We start from the raw sequence: 19472 nt of genomic DNA, 5'->3' as shown, positions 1-19472 counted from the left end.
CGTTGCCACGCGAAGGCTGAGACACTACTACTGCTACTACTGCTGCTGCTACTGCTGCTGCCGCTGCCGCCGCCGCCGCCGCCGCCGCCTCCTCTTTCTCTGCCTCGCTACGGAATTGGAAAGCGAAGCGATCCACCCTTCTCCAGCCGCCTGTGAGGAGGAAGATGCGCCTCTCGCCCCGCTGGGATCCACTCAACCCGCAACGTCCTCACGAGTGGGATTGCAGGGAGAATAAACTCACAATCCCGTAAGGACGGAGAAAAATACGTGTTTGCACGTTTTGTTGATTTTGCTAGCCCCACCCCCGGTCTCTTCACCACACTCGTTTCACACCAGCTGCACCCACTTAAAGAAACAAATCAGGATATTTATTTCTCTGACATCTTTGTACCCTCCCTCCTTCTTCCTATTGAAAATGCTCCTGGCATCTTACCAGATTCTTTAAAAAACAAAACAAAACTGCAATTAAATAAATAAATCCAAAGGACTACAGGAAAAGAAAGGTGAAGACCTTTTTATTCTCCCAGCATTTTAACAGTCTATAAATAAATTTTAACTTAGTGTTTTAAATTTGTAATTTTGCATTGCTGCTGTTTTTATCTGGTTGAGCTTTTATATTGTATTTCTTATTATGGTTTTATACTGTTGTTTTATACTGTTGTTTTATACTTGAATGTTTTTAATTTTTGTGAACCGCCCAGAGAGCTCCAGCTATTGGGCAGTATAGAAATGTAATAAATAAATAAATAAATATTTGTGCAGAAAGAACATAATGGTGGATGTACAGAATGCCTTTCCTCTATTCCTAAATATACTCTGCTTGTTTCCTCTAATAATAATAATAATAGTGATGTTTATTTCTTACCCACCTCTCCCTTTGGATCGAGGCGGGGAACAACATTAGTACAACAATACAATTTAAATCAAATACATAAAATTAATTAAAAGAGCATATAAAACCCATACAAAATAATGATCAACACATCTTTAAAAATTCTTCGTTTTCAAATACATCTGGGTAAGCCTGCCAGAAAAGATGTACTTAGAAAAGAGGGGGGAAAGCTAAAATTTGCAAATTAGAGGAAGTAATCTTGTAGTTAGAAGCTATCCATTTAGACACAAACAATATTCCAGGATCCATCACAAATCATATTCCTATTTAGGCAGATTATGAGCATCATCAGACAGGAAAATCAGGGTTCCCTACTGTCGCTTCTTCGCCCCTGCCCCTGGGCAATACTTCCTCTTTCTTCCTGGAGATGAAAGAAAAAGTAAACAAAGATCACGTGGCCCATTCAGAGGGCGCTTTCAATGCACTGCTTTTTCTGCACACAGCGGCACATTCCATTTCCTAAAAAAACAATCAGATTAAAAGGGGTCCATTTTGTGATGGGAAAAAAGGGCAGGAAGGAGCAAGTGGCATGCAGGAGGCAGTTGTCAGCGTCTAAAGGACACGTGAAAAACCATGGGTGGGCAGTAGTGAGCGTGCGAGAAAACGTTTGTCTGATGAACCCCAAAATGTTCACTTATCCAGATATCGTGATCCGAGTCTTCTGTGCTAGTGTTTGTTTGTTTTTAAATTAAATTGCTACTAATAAATTGATCAGTTGAGGTTAATTCTGAAATCAATTGCCCTTGACTAGTCAAACATACCCATTCCATACCTGGACATAGAATATGGAACCTATCAACTTTGTTTAAATTAAACTATGGTAAAGATATTGAAAAGATCAAATATGATGAAGCCCTTTGGAACTTCACTGGTTCTAATGGATTGCCATTATTAATACTTATGTACCTTAGTCTTTATGATACTGCCAATATTCTCAAATTAGACTTTGGATCCCCCACGATAAGGAGGACATGCATTTCTGGATGGAAAAAGAAATTATTGCAGACCTCACATAACCCTTGTCCTTTGTTGATGGGGAAAACTAAACAAACCGCAGTGCTGGGCTTGTAGGCAAACACAGAGACGAAAACAAACACAGTTTTTACCGGTTACTGCTTAAGCAAAGGCCCGGTCTGACCTCGAAACCTTTATACTCCTTCCAGGTCAAACGAAGCCAATGGGAGGACTGCATGGGTGGAGTCACTCTGGCACCCATGAATCCTTTACTGCGGATGTTATGCTCAGTGGTTTGCTGCATGGAGCAATAGTGAGGTCTGTGGATAATCTGGGCAGCTCATAACAGCTTTATAGGATATAAATTCCTGGATCATTGTTAATCTCATTGTTTTTCATCTGCTCTGTAAATTCAATGGGATTGTAGAGTGGATCCATTAGAGGGGAACACAGCAGGACTATCTTTGAAAAAGGACACAGGGTTACAGCAATTTACATGCAACAGTAGTCATTGCTTCTGTCATCAGATGTTTTTCTATACATTCACTGCCTGAAATTACAGGAGGCCCTTGCAACACAATTCTCCTAAAAGACTGGATTTTCTAGAACTTGAAATTATTATCTTTCTAGTGCACAGACAAACACAACTGCAAATGAAAAGGAATTGAATACCAGTTCTAACTGCATGAGTTATCACCAGTAGCAAACTCTTAGAAACCTTACCTTTCAGCAGAAAACTGCTTCGTAATTTGAGATTTGGAAACTAATTGTACTCAAGCTAGGGTGACCATATGAAAAGGAGGACAGAGCTCCTGTATCTTTAACAGTTGTATTGAAAACGGAATTTCAGCAAGTGTCATTTGTATATATGGGGAACCTGGTGAAATTCCCTCTTCATCACACCAGTGAAAGCTGCAGGTGCCCTGCCCTCTTTTAAATCTGATCACTTTGGTATAGCTCCTGCAGCTTTAACTGTGGTGATGAAGAGGGAATTTCACCAGGTTCTCCATATATACAAATGACACCTGTTGAAATTCCCTTTTCTATGCAACTGTTAAGGATACAGGAGCCCTGTCCTCCTTTTCATATGGTCACCCTAACTCAAGCAGTGAAGTTTTCAGTGGCACTGCTAGCGTCAGACTCCAGGGTGAAGGGGCCCAAGATTTGGGAGGGCCCTCAAAAAAAACCTGACAAGGGGCAGCTCCTCCCCCTCTTCCCAACCTGCTGCTAAACGGAAGCTACCCCATAACTGGTTAGTAATGGCTGCAACCCTGTGGCGGCCCATTTTAAATGAATAGTATTTTTTTCTTTGTTAACTTTGGGTAGCAGTGAGTGGAACAAATCAGATGCTGCATTTAGGGACCCACAAAAAAACCACTGCCTTTGCCGCTCCACTTCCCTCATTGGTCACATGCCCACAAAGTCAATGTCTGTACTTAAAGTTTTTGCTTATCAATTAACGAAACGAAATCGGACACAGTGCTCTCACCTCAGACCCAGGAGTACAAGCTCTCAGCCACCCTACCCTTTGCACTCACAGCTGGCCCGGAGAGAATGGTGCCAGCTGCCTCTCTGAGGTTGCAAAGGTGACCTCAAAGAGTAGGGAAAGGGGGGTGCCAGTGGGCGGGGACACTACATCCTATGGCCTTCCCAGCCTCTTCCCCCGCCCCAACTCCCTGACACCTCAGCAAGATGGGTGAAAATGCCCATCTAGTGAAAATACAGAGCAGGAGGAGTGTAGAGGTGAAGGTCTGTTCTGCTGTGCCTCCCGTTCTGCATTGGATGGCCTTCCTCATAGGGCTGTGCCCTAAAAGTAGCAATTATATTAAAGGGAAGACAAAGGGCCTGCCTAGATGGGGCAAAATCCCAGGGAACGCCTTGGGATCATCCCTGTGCATCCACATGACGCACAGGGGATCCCAGGGGCAGGGAGGAGTGATCCCTCCCTTTCCCTGGGATATCGCCCTACCGTTCACAAAAATGAGTGTTTTGTGACTCGCTACATCCAACATGATGGGCAATCCTTCCATAGCAGCCATTTTGTGAGAGCACCCACAGCACTTTCTCAAAATTCCAAATGTGCCTACTGACGCAGAAAAGTTGGGGACCACCGGAGTAGGTGTATGGGTAGTTATTGGCATGAGCTATGAACAACAAAGTTCAATCACAGTTTAACTCTGAATTCAGTGGCTGGCCTTAGAGAAGCCACTGTAGCTCAGTCAAGAGGCACCATGTGTAATATGAGAACAGCAGACTGCCTTATAGGGATTGGTGAAAGGATTCTTGAGATGACATATGTGAAATGCTTTGAATGTTTTGGGGAAGTGTTATATAACTATTATATATTACAATTAGCTTTAGCAAATACCACACCAGAATTTAGTAAGCATAAAACATAGTTGTTGCTTGAAGTTGTTGCTTAAAAAAAAGAAGAAGAAGAAGTTCCACATGGGATGATCCCAAACTGATGCACAAAATCTTTTTACTCTGGGTAGAAGAGCTCCACGTATTTCAACTCTTGGAATCTAATACAGTTTGGGGGGAGACTTTTAACTGTGGCGTTCAGAACTGAGACATCAAACTGCCAATATTAACTTCCCTTCAGAGTAGTCTAGGGTCTCCAATGTAGTGCCCACATACAGCTTTCAAGGCAGCCGCCAGGCTCCATTCTCCTCCTAAATTGCTTTTGTTAAGTTTTTTTTAAAATTAACCTGGGATATGGACATACTGCCAAGTGCCTTCCTCCACCACCATCTTTATTTGGATTCAAAGGAGTGGTTTTGTGTTTTGGAACTCAGCCTTGAACTTAGGTTCTTGGGTTCTTGACAAAGAAAGCTGGAATTTATTAAATCTGGCCAGAGCATGCTTGAATCTACACAAAGTTTTTAATAGTCACAGTGACAAGTGTATGACTTTCAAACAATGGAGCTTTTGCAATCTCCCAGTAACATAGTTACATCTAGAGATAACTTGGAAGAACATGAAGTTTAAAAAAAAATGTTTTCAGGCATTCCTGAGAATGTGACATCTCATGATGCAGGTACAACAAAATAGCATATTTTATTACTACTTTAATTAATCTTTTAATGTTACAAATTCCATGCTTTTAGTTATGATGGAGTTGTGGTCAGGCAATGGGGAGAAATGGGGAGAAGACACCATTCAGCATCACAGTACAAATTCAACCAAGAAAGATCAACCAAGAGAGAGCGAGAGAGCGAGACAGAGCACAATTTGCTTGTTTACCCTTCCTTTAAATAATAGCTATCAGAACCTGAAGAGTCATGTAAAGTTGTATTATCACGAATGTTATACTGATATTATTATATGGAAGAGGTAAGGAAAACATTTTAACAGGCTTTACATAACTATATTCTGCTTTCCAAAGAGAAAATGTATAACCCTAATCCAGAGCATCACGTGAGCTCTCTTGTATCCACGGAGTTCTTGTATGTATGGGGCTTCCCCATTAACTCCAGAGAAGAGGCAGCTTTGCAAGGACAAAAGTATGCCGCTAAGGATCTGGTTCTCCACTGAAGCAAATGCAATAGCCCTTGAGGACTGAAAAGCTTCATGTGTGCATTAGAACCTACATACGGGCTCAAGGGGCCATGATTTGAACATATTGGTTCCATTTTTAAAAATATTTGAACAAAGCTACTCATTACTCTGAATCAGTACTTCTCGGAACTGTATTAACCATGTCTCTACAATTGTGGAGTTCCTTTCCCCTGAAGACCTGCCCATTTGTTGGAAGCACTATAGACCTTCAAAGCTGGCCCTTCTAAACTAGCTACAGAGTGGGGGTATTGCACTTTGATTAAATTGTATCTATTTGAAAATGATTTAATTGTTTTGGGATTTATCGCCAAGCATAGATCGGCTACAAATAGGAGTGAGTGAGTGGATGAATGAATGAATGAATGAATGCATTAACTGAGGTCCAAAGCAGGCGTTGTGATAAGTCCAGAGCTACCACCAAAAATGACATCTGCGTGTCTAGTTCCCACCTTCATAACCTGTAGTAGAATTTACCCACTTCCCATTTTTGACAGTCTGCTTTTCCCTGCTCATGCTCCCTATCATTGACTGTCAATGGCAAATGGCAAGGAAAATGTGGCTGCTATTTTCAGCAGCAACTGCATGCTAACCATGAAGTCTTGCTTAAACCTGAGGATATGACCATGCAGTCTTCTGACCAAAGAGAGGCCAAAGTCCTGTCCACAAGTCATTACTGTGTGCCCCAGAGGCTCTTCTTGGTGTGTCAAGGTTTTGGGTTTATGATCATAATGCTTTTGTGCGTGACAAGTTGCTGATATGTCAGACATCAAATATGCTGATCCTTAAGAACGTAAGAAGTGCCATGCTGGATCAGACCAAGAGTCGATCTAGTCCAGCACTCTGCTCACAGTGGCCAACCAGCCATCAGCCAGGGACCAACAAGGCAGGACATGGTGCAACAGCACCCTCCCACCCATGTTCCCCAGCAACTGGTGCACACAGGCTTACTGCCTCAGTTACTGGATGTAGCACAAAGCCATCAGGACTAGTAGCCATTGATAGCCTTCACCTCCAGAAATTTATCCTTGTTCAAGTGGTGTGAAAAAGCATCATCATAAGACACTTCCAGGTTTACAGTTGTTGGGGACAATGATATCAGGAAATACCCTTATAATCCTAACATTTCAACTCCTAAGAGCAAAAAAGTGTTAGCCTTCATAGGTGCTGAATAAAATTACAGAACTGAATGTGAAGGCCTTTGACTTTGCATAGATAAAGCTTGCTGGCTCAGGTTTAAGCCTAGTAAGGCTTCGGAAGGAAAATGAAATGGCCACAAACAAGTTGGCTGCTAAATGGGGCAACCGGGTTGCTCCAATTCTCCTCACTTGACCATTCCAGTGTCCTTCAACAGCAAATGAAACGAAGAATCTGTATTTTCATAAGCTTCCTGCTACTTTAGAAAATAAAGAACCCTTTCACTGAAGACCGGTGGAAGACTCTTCGCTGTAGAGTAAAGTATTTTCTGCTGGTATAAGATCAACGGTTATGAAACATGCATAATGATGAATCTAGGAGTGTGTGGCATGAGCAATCTTGCCCGGAAGCTTCCTATGAAGAAGCCAATTGCCCAAATCTCCTCTAGAAGCCACTCACAGTAAAGCAGTGCTAACTTCACAATATCCCTTTCAGAGTGCATACAATGCCGTGTACTTTTGTTATCAGGAGAGAAGGCCCTGCTGCTGCCTTCCACTTTCCTCTATATCCCTAGTCCTGGGGAAATTATAAGCCAGAGTCTTTGGGGTGCTTAGATCTCACCTGTATTCCAAACCCCTTATCTGTGGTTTATGATCTACCTTTCAGCTGAGAACTCCTATGCTCTGTGAGCAGTGTCTGTTTACCCAGGCCTCCTGCGGACCATTTCCTGTACGTGGTGGCTTCCTTTCTTTCATACCCTATCACTTTCCTCTAAGGTGGCCACTTACTCATCACCCACAAAGAGGAAACATGTTACCAAAAAAAATAAGTCACGGATTTGTATAAAAATGTGCATATGCTAATTTATATAGAGAGATGCAAATGTAGAAATAGTTGCTGTAATTTAAATATAAATAATATACATTGCACCACAGTGGGAAAGATGATGACTTGTGTGCCTGCTAGTCTACTAGCCAGATTGTCACTGTTGATGGGAAACTTGATGGCCCCTGCTCAGTCTTATTTTCTTTATCTTTAAACTGGACTTGGACTGGACAGTCCTTCAAATAGAGGACTCTCCTCTGTAAAGTAGGCCACCTGGACACCCTACTTTCCCCCTGAATCCTCTCCACTTCATCATGCCATCCCAACATCTATCCACCCAATTAGCTAACTGGCACGAATCTTCAAAAGCACTATCGTTTCACCATGCCAAGCAATGTGCACCATGTTCTATTAAACTGGCAGGGTAGAGAGCCGTTGTCCTCCAGGGTTGTCCTCATATGTGTACCACAAACCAGGAATTCTCAAGCATTCAATTTAAAGCTTCTCTTAAGTATGCATGTATGTATGTGTTAAATAAATAAATAAATGAAATCTAAGTTTCTCCAAATATATTATATACTGCTAGGGTGGGTGGTCCAGAATGCTCTTATAAATAAATAAAATGAAATGAAACCACTCTACAACATCATTTTAGCAGGAAAACATCACCCCGAGGTGAGAAACTCGCATAAACTTTCTGCAAGAATTGGGTCTTATAAAAGCACTCCTATGAATTGAACTTAAGAGGCACTGCAATCACGATAGGTATGCTCGTTTAGAAACTAATGTTCTTTTCAGTTGAGAGCATCTCGATTTCGCCAAACGAGCGCACATTTATAAATAACTCTGGAAGAATTATAAGGACTTCTCTCTACTCTGTGACCTTTTCCTTTAAAAACTGACTGTGAAAACTTACTCAAGCAGAAAAAGAAATGTTATTTGCCTGGTCGTTCCTTCCAGGACCAGGTATTTCAAATTTTAAAAGCATGGGAACAGCATCATATGGCATCTGAATATGATTTGGTGTACCTACAGAAGGAACCCTAAGGAAGCAAAAAGCTTATCCCAATAGCCCCTGCAGTGCTGGTCAACATAAGAGGCAGGTCACATAGACTTCTGTTCAGACAACAAGCTAAACCTCATTGGTTAAGCCTTTGGAGCTAAACATTATGGCTTAGTGTATCATGTGAACCACTCCTAACCATGGTGGCTATATAACCACGGTTTAAACATGCTCACTAACCATTTGCTGCAAAAGAATTAGCAGCTTAGCATGCCATCTGAACAGGGTCATCGTTTTCATTTGGAAGGGGTGAATCAGAACACTGTCACCAGGCCCAATTGAAAACAAGATAGGGTGGCCAGTGAGCAGCAGTGGAGGCTGGAGCAGGCAGAGAATCCACTCCGGGTTTCAGTCAGAACTCTAAAGGAGCTATTCAAGGTGCGAAGCAGAGCTCCTTTAGAGTTCTGACTGGTTCTAAGTGAAACTTGCAGTGGATTAACTACCCCACTGACATTGGAACCACTAACCTGCCCTGGTGAGGAGCATGCGTCTCCCTCTGAAGGTTTACCTCACACAGTTCCTAAACCAATATTCTAGCTTTTTGCTCCTCACAGGAAAGGTTTCTAAGTCCTAGTGCAGTAAGGATAATAAGCCTAGACAGCGTTATTTAAATTTACACGATGGTTGCTTCACACCATTTGCTTTTAGCTTCTTGTCCGTTGAAGCTTTTTTGGAAGGAATGAAATTATTTGCATTCCCATTCTTCTTGGGATTTGCGCAAACGTGGGATGATAGTCCCTTGAGGGGGGCTGCTGAACCATGGGGTGAGGAGGGTGACTTGGGGGGCCTAATGTTGCCAGCTCCCTGGATCATAGAGCTGCTCTCAGAAGGGTACCTAGTGGCAGGCTTCTGTTTGGTGATAGGTCGCTTTTTTGCCTCACTCCTCACTTCGCAAGGCCGTCCCTGCTGGGCTGATGAGCTACGCGCTGCTTCAACTGCTTTTGGCTGACCCTCGTAGGGAAGAAACTGGCTGGTTCTTTCCCCGTGAAAGTCTCTCCTGGGACCTGAATGGCCAGCGGGGAGTCTTAGAAAGCTGTCGTGGGGAGTCAACTGTTTATTCGGCAAAGGGCTGTGCAAAGATTTGCTTTTGCCCGGACTTTTCAAGGTCCGAAGGGCACTCGGAGCAGTCTGAGGCCTAGCTTTGGCCGCCTTCCCTTTCTCGGCTTGGACTGTTTGCATCTGCAGCCACTCCAGCTCCAAAAGCCGATCAATGTACGTCTCAAGGAATCCCACCGGCTCCGTTTGCGGCTCCGACTTGCACTCTATGTTAACGAACGCCGCGAGCCCTTTCAAGTCCCAGGTGTTGAAAGGGGGTGGAAGGAGGTCGGGGTAATAGTAGTCAGGCTGCTTAACTTTTGCGTCGAAGAGGTGCTCAAAGCAAAGCGGGTCGATTTCTTCTGCTCGGAGGTCGAGCTTCGGCGGTGTGCAAGGCGAAGGCGGGATGGGAACTCTCTCAGAGTCAGAAAGATCACTGGCACTGTCCTCATCGGAATCCTCTTTCAAAATCCGCATGGATTTAATGTCAAGAAACATTGCATCAGCAGATGCACCCTGATATATAGGGCTGTAGGAGCAGGCTCCATCAGGATGCCCTCCAGAGTTTCTCTCTGAATTGCCTTGTGGTTTGCAATAAAAGCTCTGGAACAGCACATCTCCGGTCTTGCTGGAATCACTCCACGAGATATCCTTAAACGCAGATGGGATTTTGCTCTGGCTGACCTCATAATGCTTTCTAACCAGAGGCTCCTTTTTTAACCTTGGCGTTCTATATGAGGAAGTGCAAACATTTGTTATTCTGGATGAGAAAAGAAATATTGTTTATTGTCAGCCTTTTTCAAACATAGAATCATAGAATAGTAGAGTTGGAAGAGGCCTATAAGGCCATCAAGTCCAACGCCCTGCTCAATGCAGGAATCCACCCTAAAGCATCCCTGACAGATGGTTGTCCAGCTGCCTCTTGAAGGCCTCTAGCCCACAACCTCCCTAGGTAACTAATTCTATTGTCATACTGCTCTAAGGCCATAGCTAGATGGGGCTTTATCCCGGGGTGATGTCCATATGACGCACAGGGGATCCCGGGATCAGGGAGGGATGATCTCTCCCTTGCCCTGGGATCTCGCCCTCCCCTTTGGCCTTGGTTTTTCCGCGGTCCCGGGCTGAGCCGGAGACCGCGGAACATGTGGCCAGGCACCACGGCTTGACCCTGCTCCGTGTGATTCCTCACGAGGAGCCGGAAGCCACACATGGGGCGCAGCGCTCCTCAGGATCGCTGCGCCCATCAGGCGTAGGGTGGGGGGAGCGGAGAAAATACTTTAAATTTTAAAAAAACACTTACCTTTAGCGAATGAGCGTTCGTGTGCTGTTGCCCTTTTAATTTTTTTTTAAATGGCTGGTGCGACGCCTCTCCTTCTGAGGTCATCGCGCGTCGCATGTAAACAGAGGAGGGATCTGTTAAACCATTGGTTCCCAAAGTGGGCGGTACTGCCCCCTTGGGGGTGGTGGGATTGCATAGAGGGGCGTTAAGAGGCAAAGGGGCGGCAGGGGGGCGCTCGAGGTGGTCTCTCCAGAAGGTCCTAAAACCCAGGGACCAATCAAGGCAGGATCTACACTACTGCTTGTAACGGTTTATAATGGTTATGACAACTGTTCAGGCCCACGACACATTACATATACTGTTTTCATACCATTTAAAAAGTGTTATATCCTGCTTGGTGTAGATTGGCCCCTGAAAGAGCGGCAAATTCAGCTGCTCTCCGCACACCGCTCCTGCTCAGGAAGGACTTTCTCACTCACGCAGCCGCTCTCTCCTCCTATCTCAAGCCCACAGCGGCCCCACCAAAAGTAGGGCCTTCATTGTTTGCATGCCCTTCCCTTCCTTATTGTTTTATTATGATTTTATTAGAATGTAAGCCTATGCGGCAGGGTCTTGCTATTTACTGTTTTACTCTGTACAGCACCATGTACATTGATGGTGCTATATAAATAAATCAATAATAATAATAATAATAATAATAATAATAATAATAATAATAAGTAAGGGGTGGGGGAAGCGCCCACAGGAGGCAGCAGAGCAGGAAACAGCGGCAAATTCGGCTGCTCTGCCCACTCTTCTCCTGCCTAAGAGGGCCCAGGGCTTCTTTCCTGCTGGAGCCACTGCTGCCCACTCGCTCCCTCCCTCGGCCAGAGCTGCTCCCTCGTACAAGTTGCCCCGTCAGACTTCTCGCGATAGCTGTGGGAGCAGCAGCCCTGTGGCGGAGAGGAAGGAGCACGTGGAAGACGATGGGCAGCAGAGCAGCTGCTAAGAACAGCGGCCTGCTGGCTGGGTGGGGAGCAGGACTGCTTGTGCTGCTGCAAGGTATCACCAGGCTCCCTTCTCCCCAACAGGAGTTGCAGATTGGGGCCATCTCCCCTCTGAGCTGCTGCCCTCCTGTTCTAATCAGCCCAGCAGCTATTGTGAGGCTTGGGGGGAGGGGGGTTGGAGAGAGAGAGAGACAGAGATGCTGTGTGTCTGTGTGTGTGCTCCCAAAAAATGTGTGCCCCCAAAAAATCTGGACCACAACAGGATTGGGAGAGAAAAGAAAAGGGGGAGGGAGAGAGAGAGAATTGCAATTCCCCAGGTCCTTCCTGGCTAAAGAAGATTCAGCAGCACCTTTTTCCACAACACTTGCTGAAACAATTCCTATCTGCCCTTGCTTATTTCAGGGTGTCCAGACCCCTTTTTTCAAGCGTTCTTTTGGTAAACATGGTATGTGTGTATCTTGTGTCACTATAAAAACAGAGCTACAGCACAATCCTAAGTATGTCTACTCAGAAGTAAGCCCTACTGAGATCAATAGAACTTACTCTGAGGTAAATGTGCATAGGATTCAGCCTGAAAACGAAGAGAGGGTGAAGAAAAGACAGGAGAAAATGAATTGTAGAAATAGAATAGCAAGGTAACTGTGGGATATTTAACCATATTTAAAGACAATAAGTACAGTAAAATTAGTGTCCCTCTACTTCAGTCCCAGCCAGGTTTTCCATAGGAAAACTCTGTACCAGGTGGCAGATAATTATTTTAAAATAATGAACCGCCCAGAGAGCTTCAGCTATTGGGCGGTATAAAAATGTAATAAATAAATAAATAAATAAATTATCCTTTCTTATAACAAAATGGTGCTTACTCCTAAGTAAGTGTGTTCCACTGAAGAAGGAAATCCTATTTGATTCCTGTATTCATGCTAGTGTGACATGATAAGTTAAAGGCACAATTTTATGCATGTGCCTTGTACATTGATGGTGCTATATAAATAAATAATAATAATAATTTTATGCATGTGAAGGACTTTTTTCTGTCTAAGCTCCTAGAATCCCCTCTAAATGGGAAGCACCTGCTCCAGGCTTGCCAAGGGAGGGAGGGAAAAGAGAGCTAACGCCTCTGTTTGCAGCCAGCGTGGCAGGGCACACCAATTGGATTTTGAATAAAGTATTCAATTAATTGTTACTGTTTTGAATTTTATTGTTATTATCTTCTTTTGTGGGTCATTGAAAACCGCTATTCTGAATAATGATTTTTATAGTGTAGGGTAGGGGGGCGCTGGGCATGAGTTTGTGGAACCAAGGGGGCAGTTACCTGAAAAAGTTTGGGAACCACTGTGTTAAACGGTAGGTCTACCTAAGGCCTCACAGTCAGGAAGTTTTTCCTGATGTCCAGCCGTAATCTGGCTTCCTGTAACTTGAGCCCATTATTCCATGTCCTGCACTCTGGGATGATCGAGAAGACATCCTGGCCCTCCTCTTTGTGACAACCTTTTAAGTATTTGAAGAGTGCTATCATGTCCCCCTCAATCTTCTCTTATCCAGGCAAAACATACCCAGTTTTTTCAGTCTATGATCTGATGCCAAAATCACATGCTTCTGTTTAACCTATTCAAGAAAACAGTTTCCTAGCTCTTTAGCACTAAGCTAAACAGTTTTGTGCCCAGCTGAGTTTAACCAGACCCTGATATATTAACAATATGTCTAATCGTTAAGTCATCCTATAAACAGAGGAGCAGATGAATTATAATTTGAAACTAAAATTAACATCTGGCATTTGTATTATAGGAGAGAGACAGAAAAGCCAGACGAGAAAGAAAACACACATGCACTCATTGGGCTTCCTGGACTAATACCATGCTTAAATCAGTGCCATTCAACTCATTTCAGCTGAGCTATTATGTTCCTGATTGTGCGAATGAGCTCTCTTCCTGAAGGTATGTTCCAAAAGGTGAACATTAAAAACAAATATAGAAAATTTAAAACCATAAAAAGCATAAAAAGTTCATCTGCATATCACTCTCAGAATGAAAAAAACAACCCTGTAAGTTCAGGACTTCTTCCAAAGCCTGTTCTCAAAGGAGAGGCAAGTATATTTGCACTGGGCGCCTTTCATATGTTTTGGACTACAATCCTTTGAATCCCTGACAATTGGCCATCCTGGCTGGGGCTGATGGCTGTAATAGTCCAAAATACCTGGTGTGCACCAAGTCGCTTACCCCTGATGTACACCAATCCACTTTGATGAGCCAACTTCCTAAGTCACTGAGTTCATGAATGATCTGTAGAATAATTTCTTCAGCAGATCCCTGCAAAAGAAGCTTAGGGGTTCCTAGAAGATGCTAGCAGATGTTAGGGCTGCATTTCTTCACCAGGAAACACTCTTTGGTATAAATATATTAAGGCCAGGATCTAAAGAGGGCTTTCTCTGTGGTGGCACCCTAGTTGTGGAATACCATTCCCTTGGAGGCCTGACTAGTGCTGACGCTGGCTTCATTTCAGCGGCAAGTTAAAATATTGCCGCTGTACTGTTCCCAGAAATGTTTCAAAACCTGACCATGCTAACTTTTGTATTTCTTCCTGCTCGTATCCATTTCCGCTTGTCAGCGAAGTTATACACAACGTGCCTTTCCACAATTGCAATCATAGCGAAAGAACTTTACCTGTTTTGTTGGTGACCTTCAGAAAACCAGTTTTTTTCTTTGCTGGGAATATTTGTCTGCCTGTTTTCTGTAGCCTGACAGCAACTCTAAAAGACATTAATCGTTGCATAATTATAAGCCCAATAAAGCAAAAAGAAGCATTCTATTGTCTACAAATAAAATGCACTCAATATGAATTTAAGAGACTTCACCTTTTCTGAAGTAGTAGAAACATTTTTGGTTGGTCTGCTGGAAGAGGGTCTTACATGGGGTGGCGATTTCTTTAGTTCCTTGACACTTGGATGGCTCTTTCCTCCACTGGAACTAGTAATTATTAAAAAGGACTATTTTCAGAGATGGGAAATCACAGAAGCAATTCTTTATCTCAGTAGGGTGAGTTTATACATTCACTGTTTGCAGACATTTCTAACCATACTAGAAATCTCTGTAATTCCTCCATAGTTGTTATCCTTATAGATGCGCTCTTATGAGATTAAAAAGTGGGCATGTAAAATTATTGTATCTCTTTTACTTTTTGTGCATGGTGTTCGTGGGCATTTATGCCTTATTCACCATAGTTAAAGCCGTGGTTTATGGTGTCTTCTGAACAGGGCCTTTCTCTGTCTCCCTTTCCCTAAACAATTTTTTTTTAAAAAAATGCTTGACTTTAGAAAAAGATTAAAGGAAAGATGTTTGCTATTATCTCCTAGATTCTCTTCCTGCTCCTGCTTTGTCAACAGTTCTGGAAGCCAGAAAATGTTTTCGTCAAAAAGCCAAGCAAGTTGAGGACAATCATCCATATTTTTGACAACCAGATGGTTTCCCTGATCCAACATCTACCCACAGGCCTCTGACTCACACCCATGTGTCACTATCATATGATTTAACCAACAATAATTACTCAAACTCTTAAGGACTTCCTATTGTGTTGTTTTTCAGGATTTGTAGCATAATTTGCTGGGGCAAAAGTCTTTGGCTGCAGAGGTGGCAGTGGGGAATCTTCCAGTAGAAACATACACAATATTGTGTATGCAGGTGTTAAAAGAAAGACATGGGGAACTTTAAAGAGATGTTCGTGAGAAAGGAAATTTGGGGGTCCCTCTACCACTCGCTGCTAAAGTATTAGGTAACTATCAAGTGCCTTACAACTTATTGGACCACTTTGCAAGATCGCAGGTTGGTCAATGAGCCACTGTGGCTTGTTAGCCAACCTGCCTATGCTGGACAGGTCTATATAATTGCCCTCGCTGACACTGCTTGTTGTGATGTCCGAACCTGGTAAGGGTGGGTGGTTTGGTGGTTAATAAGCCACTCAGCAACCCTAAAACAGGCCATGTGTTCTGGGATGTTTGTTAATCACCCCAACCACTCTCCCTCGCTGGGTTTCGATGTCACAATAAGCCTCGCCGGCGGCAGGCAACCAGCACATGCAAGGTGGTTAAGAAGCCATGGCTTATTAACTCCCCTGCGATCATGCGAACTGGGTCACTGTCTCTTGATGAAAGTGGATAGTTGCACAATAATCAGAAATATTTGCAACCCAGTAAATGGTATATCTGCTTATTATTACAATTTGAATGAACAAGTGTGTTAGTGACAGAAGGCCATAGTTCAGTGGTCGCACACACGCTTTGCATGCAGAAGGTCCCAGGTTCAATTCCTGGCATCTCTAGGCAGGACTGTCTAAAAACAATGGAGAACTGCTGTCAGTCACTCTCAACAATACTGGACTGGATGGATGGATGGACCAAAGATCTGACTCTGTGTCCCTAGAATGGTAAGACATTGATCACACAATGCACAACTAACTTATGGAATTCCCTGCCACTAGCGATGACTGCAAGCTCAGAAGGTTTTAATTGGACAAGTTCCTGAAGGATACAGCTATCAATGGTTAGCGGCCTGATGTGACCTCCTACCAGAGTCCTTCTCTGGGAGCTTCTGCCAAATGGTGGCCACCAGGAAGAGGGCCTTTTCTGCTGTGGCACCCCAGCTGTGTAATGAGCTCCTTAGAGAGGAGGGAAGGTTACATCAATTGGGATTGTTTAGCTTGGAAAAAAGGAGGCTAAGGGGAGACATGATAGAGGTGTACAAAATTATGCATGGTATGGAGAAGGTGGATAGGGAGACATTTTTCTCCCTCTCTCAAAACACTACAACCCGGGGTCATCCCATGAAGCTGATTGGTCAGGAGATCCAGGACAAATAAAAGGAAGTACTTCTTCACACAGTGCATAGTTAAATTATGGAACTCACTACTACAAGATGTAGTGATGGCCACCAATCTGGCTGGCTTTAAAAGGGGGTTGGATAAATTCCTGGAGGCAAAGGTTGTCAATGGTTACTAGCCCTGATGGTTGTGTGCTATCTCCAGTATTCGAGGCAGTAAGCCTGTGTGCACCAGTTGCTGGGGAACATGGGTGGGAGGGTGCTGTTGCACCATGTCCTGACTTGTTGGTTCCTGGCCGATGGCTGGTTGGCCACTGTGTGAACAGAGGGCTCTACTAGATGGGCCCTTGGTCTGATCCAGCAGAGCAATTCTTATGTCCTTAGGTTTGCCTGGTGCCTACGTTGTACTCCTTTCGGTGCCAGGTGAAGATCTTTTTATTTCCCCACCATTTTAGCATTCTAGCTTTGCTGTTTTTAATCTGTTACTTTATTTTACATCTCTGAATTGCTGCTAAGATTTATTCTCATTGTATTTTTATACTGTAACTTTACTTTTTTATATTTTATATCGGTTTTATGCTGTATTCGCGATTTTAATTGTTGTGAATTGCCCACAGATTTTTGGCTATTGGGCAGTATAGAAATAAAATAAATAAATAAATAAATAAATAGTTATTTGGAATTTGCATGTTTATGGGCAGTATACAAGTATCAGATGCTGGGGGCAGATACCACTGGAAGTCTGTGGCCTTGAACACTTGCCAGAATCATCTGCCTAGGCACAGAATGCCAGAGGCCTAATCTACACCAAGCAGGATATTGCACTATGAAAGCAGTACATAAAAGGCAGGAGCCACACTACTGCTTTATAGCAGTATTGAAGTGCACTGACAACTGTTGGGGCCAATTGACACATGCCATATACCGCTACATCCTGCTTGGTGTGGCCCTTGCCTTTTATATACTGCTTTCATAGTGCAATATCCTGCTTGGTGTAGATTAGGGCCAGACTACATGGACCCTGGGACTGATCCTGCAGGACTGTTCTTCTACCTTTACCTTCTTTAACATTTATCATCTGTTCTAGACCTTAAACAACGTATTACTATTTAAAAAACATCCACTACATTTTTGCTTGCCTTTCCCAGGCCTTCATGATCCCTCTGAATTTAGAGCAGCTACTCATATACAGAACACCAGCAAAAATTTAGGTCAGTAAATTTTTCCACTTTGAATGGAAGCTATGACCCAAGAGGGCCATACACCAAGAGTTCACTACACTGACAGATGCATAAGCCAGAATGAAACAATAACAGTGGAGCACCTGTGTGTTTGCAAGCTAAAGAGATACGTTAATGTAATTTTGTATTATAAACTAGAGTCCTCCAATTTCCTTTCCACCAATCCCTCCTCAAAAAACACAATTTCTGAAACCTGTATTTCTATTTTAAAAACCACCATCATTTAATGTTGCATATTGCTTATGCTGAACCACATAAATGGCTTAAATCAATGATATAAATTGTTGTGTGAGCATTTAATGTGTGCGCGTAATATATAGCCACAGTACTGGTCGATAACACCAGGAAATAAATATTTGCACAGAATAATACATCAAAGAAGGAGATGTGTTAATAGCCCATCAGTGAAGGTTGGTGGCTCCGATTTCGGTGGGGTTGCGCATCCGTTCTGGGTTTCAGTCAAAACCTGCCAGAACTCTAAAGGAGCTCTCCAAGGTGCTGACCCCAATCCCAAAATTAGTCTCAGCGCCTTGCAGAGCTCCTTTAGAGTCCTGGCTGGCTCTGACTGAAACCCAGGCAGGATTCACAGCCCCACCGCAATGAGGGCCACCAGCCTCCACTGGCTTTCCCTCCTCCGGCGAACTTCATAAACGGGCAACTCATCTGCACGCATTCAACCATCGGAACGAGCTGCGGAAGGCGAGATCCTTACGTTACCATTCCTTTTCCTTCGAGGAGTTCATGAACCGGGGCGTCCTTTTGCAGGCTCCCCCTGCGCAGCAAGAAAGGGGAATCTCGAAGCCCCGGCCCCATCACAGAGGAGTTGCGCCGCTTCCCTTTCTCTCCCTGCTCCCGACCCCTCCTGCTTTTTTCTGTGGGTAAAACGAGAACCGATGGGGCAGCAGATCTCCCGCGACAGCTCCCTTTGTGCGTCCAAGGCAGGCACCCTACCACATCCTAGGCTGCGGCAGTAAACAAACCCCATGCATCGCTCTCCGCGTGACTGCCGTCCTCCTAAGGGCGAGCTTTGCCAGAGGGCCGCTCAGGGCTGGCTTCGAGACCCCGTGTCCCCATCTCCGCTTCTGCTCTCCCCGTTTGCTGGAAGGACGGCTGCATTATTCATCCGCCGGTCCTTTGCCATCCATCGCCCAGAGCAGCCCCAAGGTGTGTGCGCGCTCTCTCGCTCTCTCTGCCTGCCTCCCTCTCCAAACCTTCCGCGCCGGATAGGTTGGCTATTCGAGTCGCAAAGCATTGTGGGGCCCGCAGAGACCTGTCTGGGCAGCAAGGAGAAAAACCTTCTCACGCTGCTAGCTGAACCGTGCTGCGTTTCAGACCTTGGACCGGTGGAGGCTGATGGCTCCGATGTCAATGGGGCTGTGAATCCGCTCTGGGTTTTGGTCAGAACCAGCCGGAACTCCAAGGGAGCTATCCAGGGTGCTGAACCCGAAACCCCCCCCCCAAAAAAAAAATAGATCCAGCACCTTGTATTGCTCCTTTAGAGTTCTGGCTGAAACCCAGAGAGCAGATGCACACACACCACTGACATCGGAGCCACCAGCCTCCCATTGCCCTGGACGTAATGATCTATTTATATTCGTTTTTCAAATTTAATCATTCATCAAGGATGCAGTCCTATGCATGTTTATGCGGGGGGGGGGGGGGAACAGAAAAACTTACACTTGTGTTTTTTGTAT

The 19472-nt window shown here is 44.2% G+C and overlaps 1 protein-coding gene across 1 annotated transcript; it reads right to left on the bottom strand.

Moving 5' to 3' along the window:
* Positions 1-8944: 8944 nt before the first annotated feature.
* FAM217B (family with sequence similarity 217 member B) lies at positions 8945-18594 on the bottom strand. Its single transcript, XM_063120739.1, has 4 exons — positions 18496-18594; positions 14581-14692; positions 14390-14475; positions 8945-10224 (listed from the first exon to the last, which is right to left on the bottom strand). Exons 1-4 carry the CDS (start codon positions 18519-18521, stop codon positions 9033-9035), a joined length of 1416 nt encoding a protein of 471 aa, XP_062976809.1. The 5' UTR covers positions 18522-18594; the 3' UTR covers positions 8945-9032.
* Positions 18595-19472: the final 878 nt, after the last annotated feature.

This window comes from Elgaria multicarinata, chromosome 1, assembly GCF_023053635.1.
Source record: "Elgaria multicarinata webbii isolate HBS135686 ecotype San Diego chromosome 1, rElgMul1.1.pri, whole genome shotgun sequence".
Lineage (NCBI taxonomy): Eukaryota > Metazoa > Chordata > Lepidosauria > Squamata > Anguidae > Elgaria > Elgaria multicarinata.
Note: the sequence above shows the minus strand (reverse complement) of the source record. Positions and strands in the feature narration are given on the sequence as shown.

Bases quoted from the DNA above. Each gene is read 5' to 3' on its own strand.
- FAM217B (XM_063120739.1), bottom strand. From the start codon at position 18,521: ATGAACTCCTCGAAGGAAAAGGAATG. The intron at 14,476-14,580 runs GTGAAGTCTCTT...AATGTCTTTTAG, and splicing joins TTTCTACTACTTCAGAAAAG to AGTTGCTGTCAGGCTACAGA. The intron at 10,225-14,389 runs GTAAAGTTCTTT...TTTCTCATCCAG, and splicing joins GAAGGTCACCAACAAAACAG to AATAACAAATGTTTGCACTT.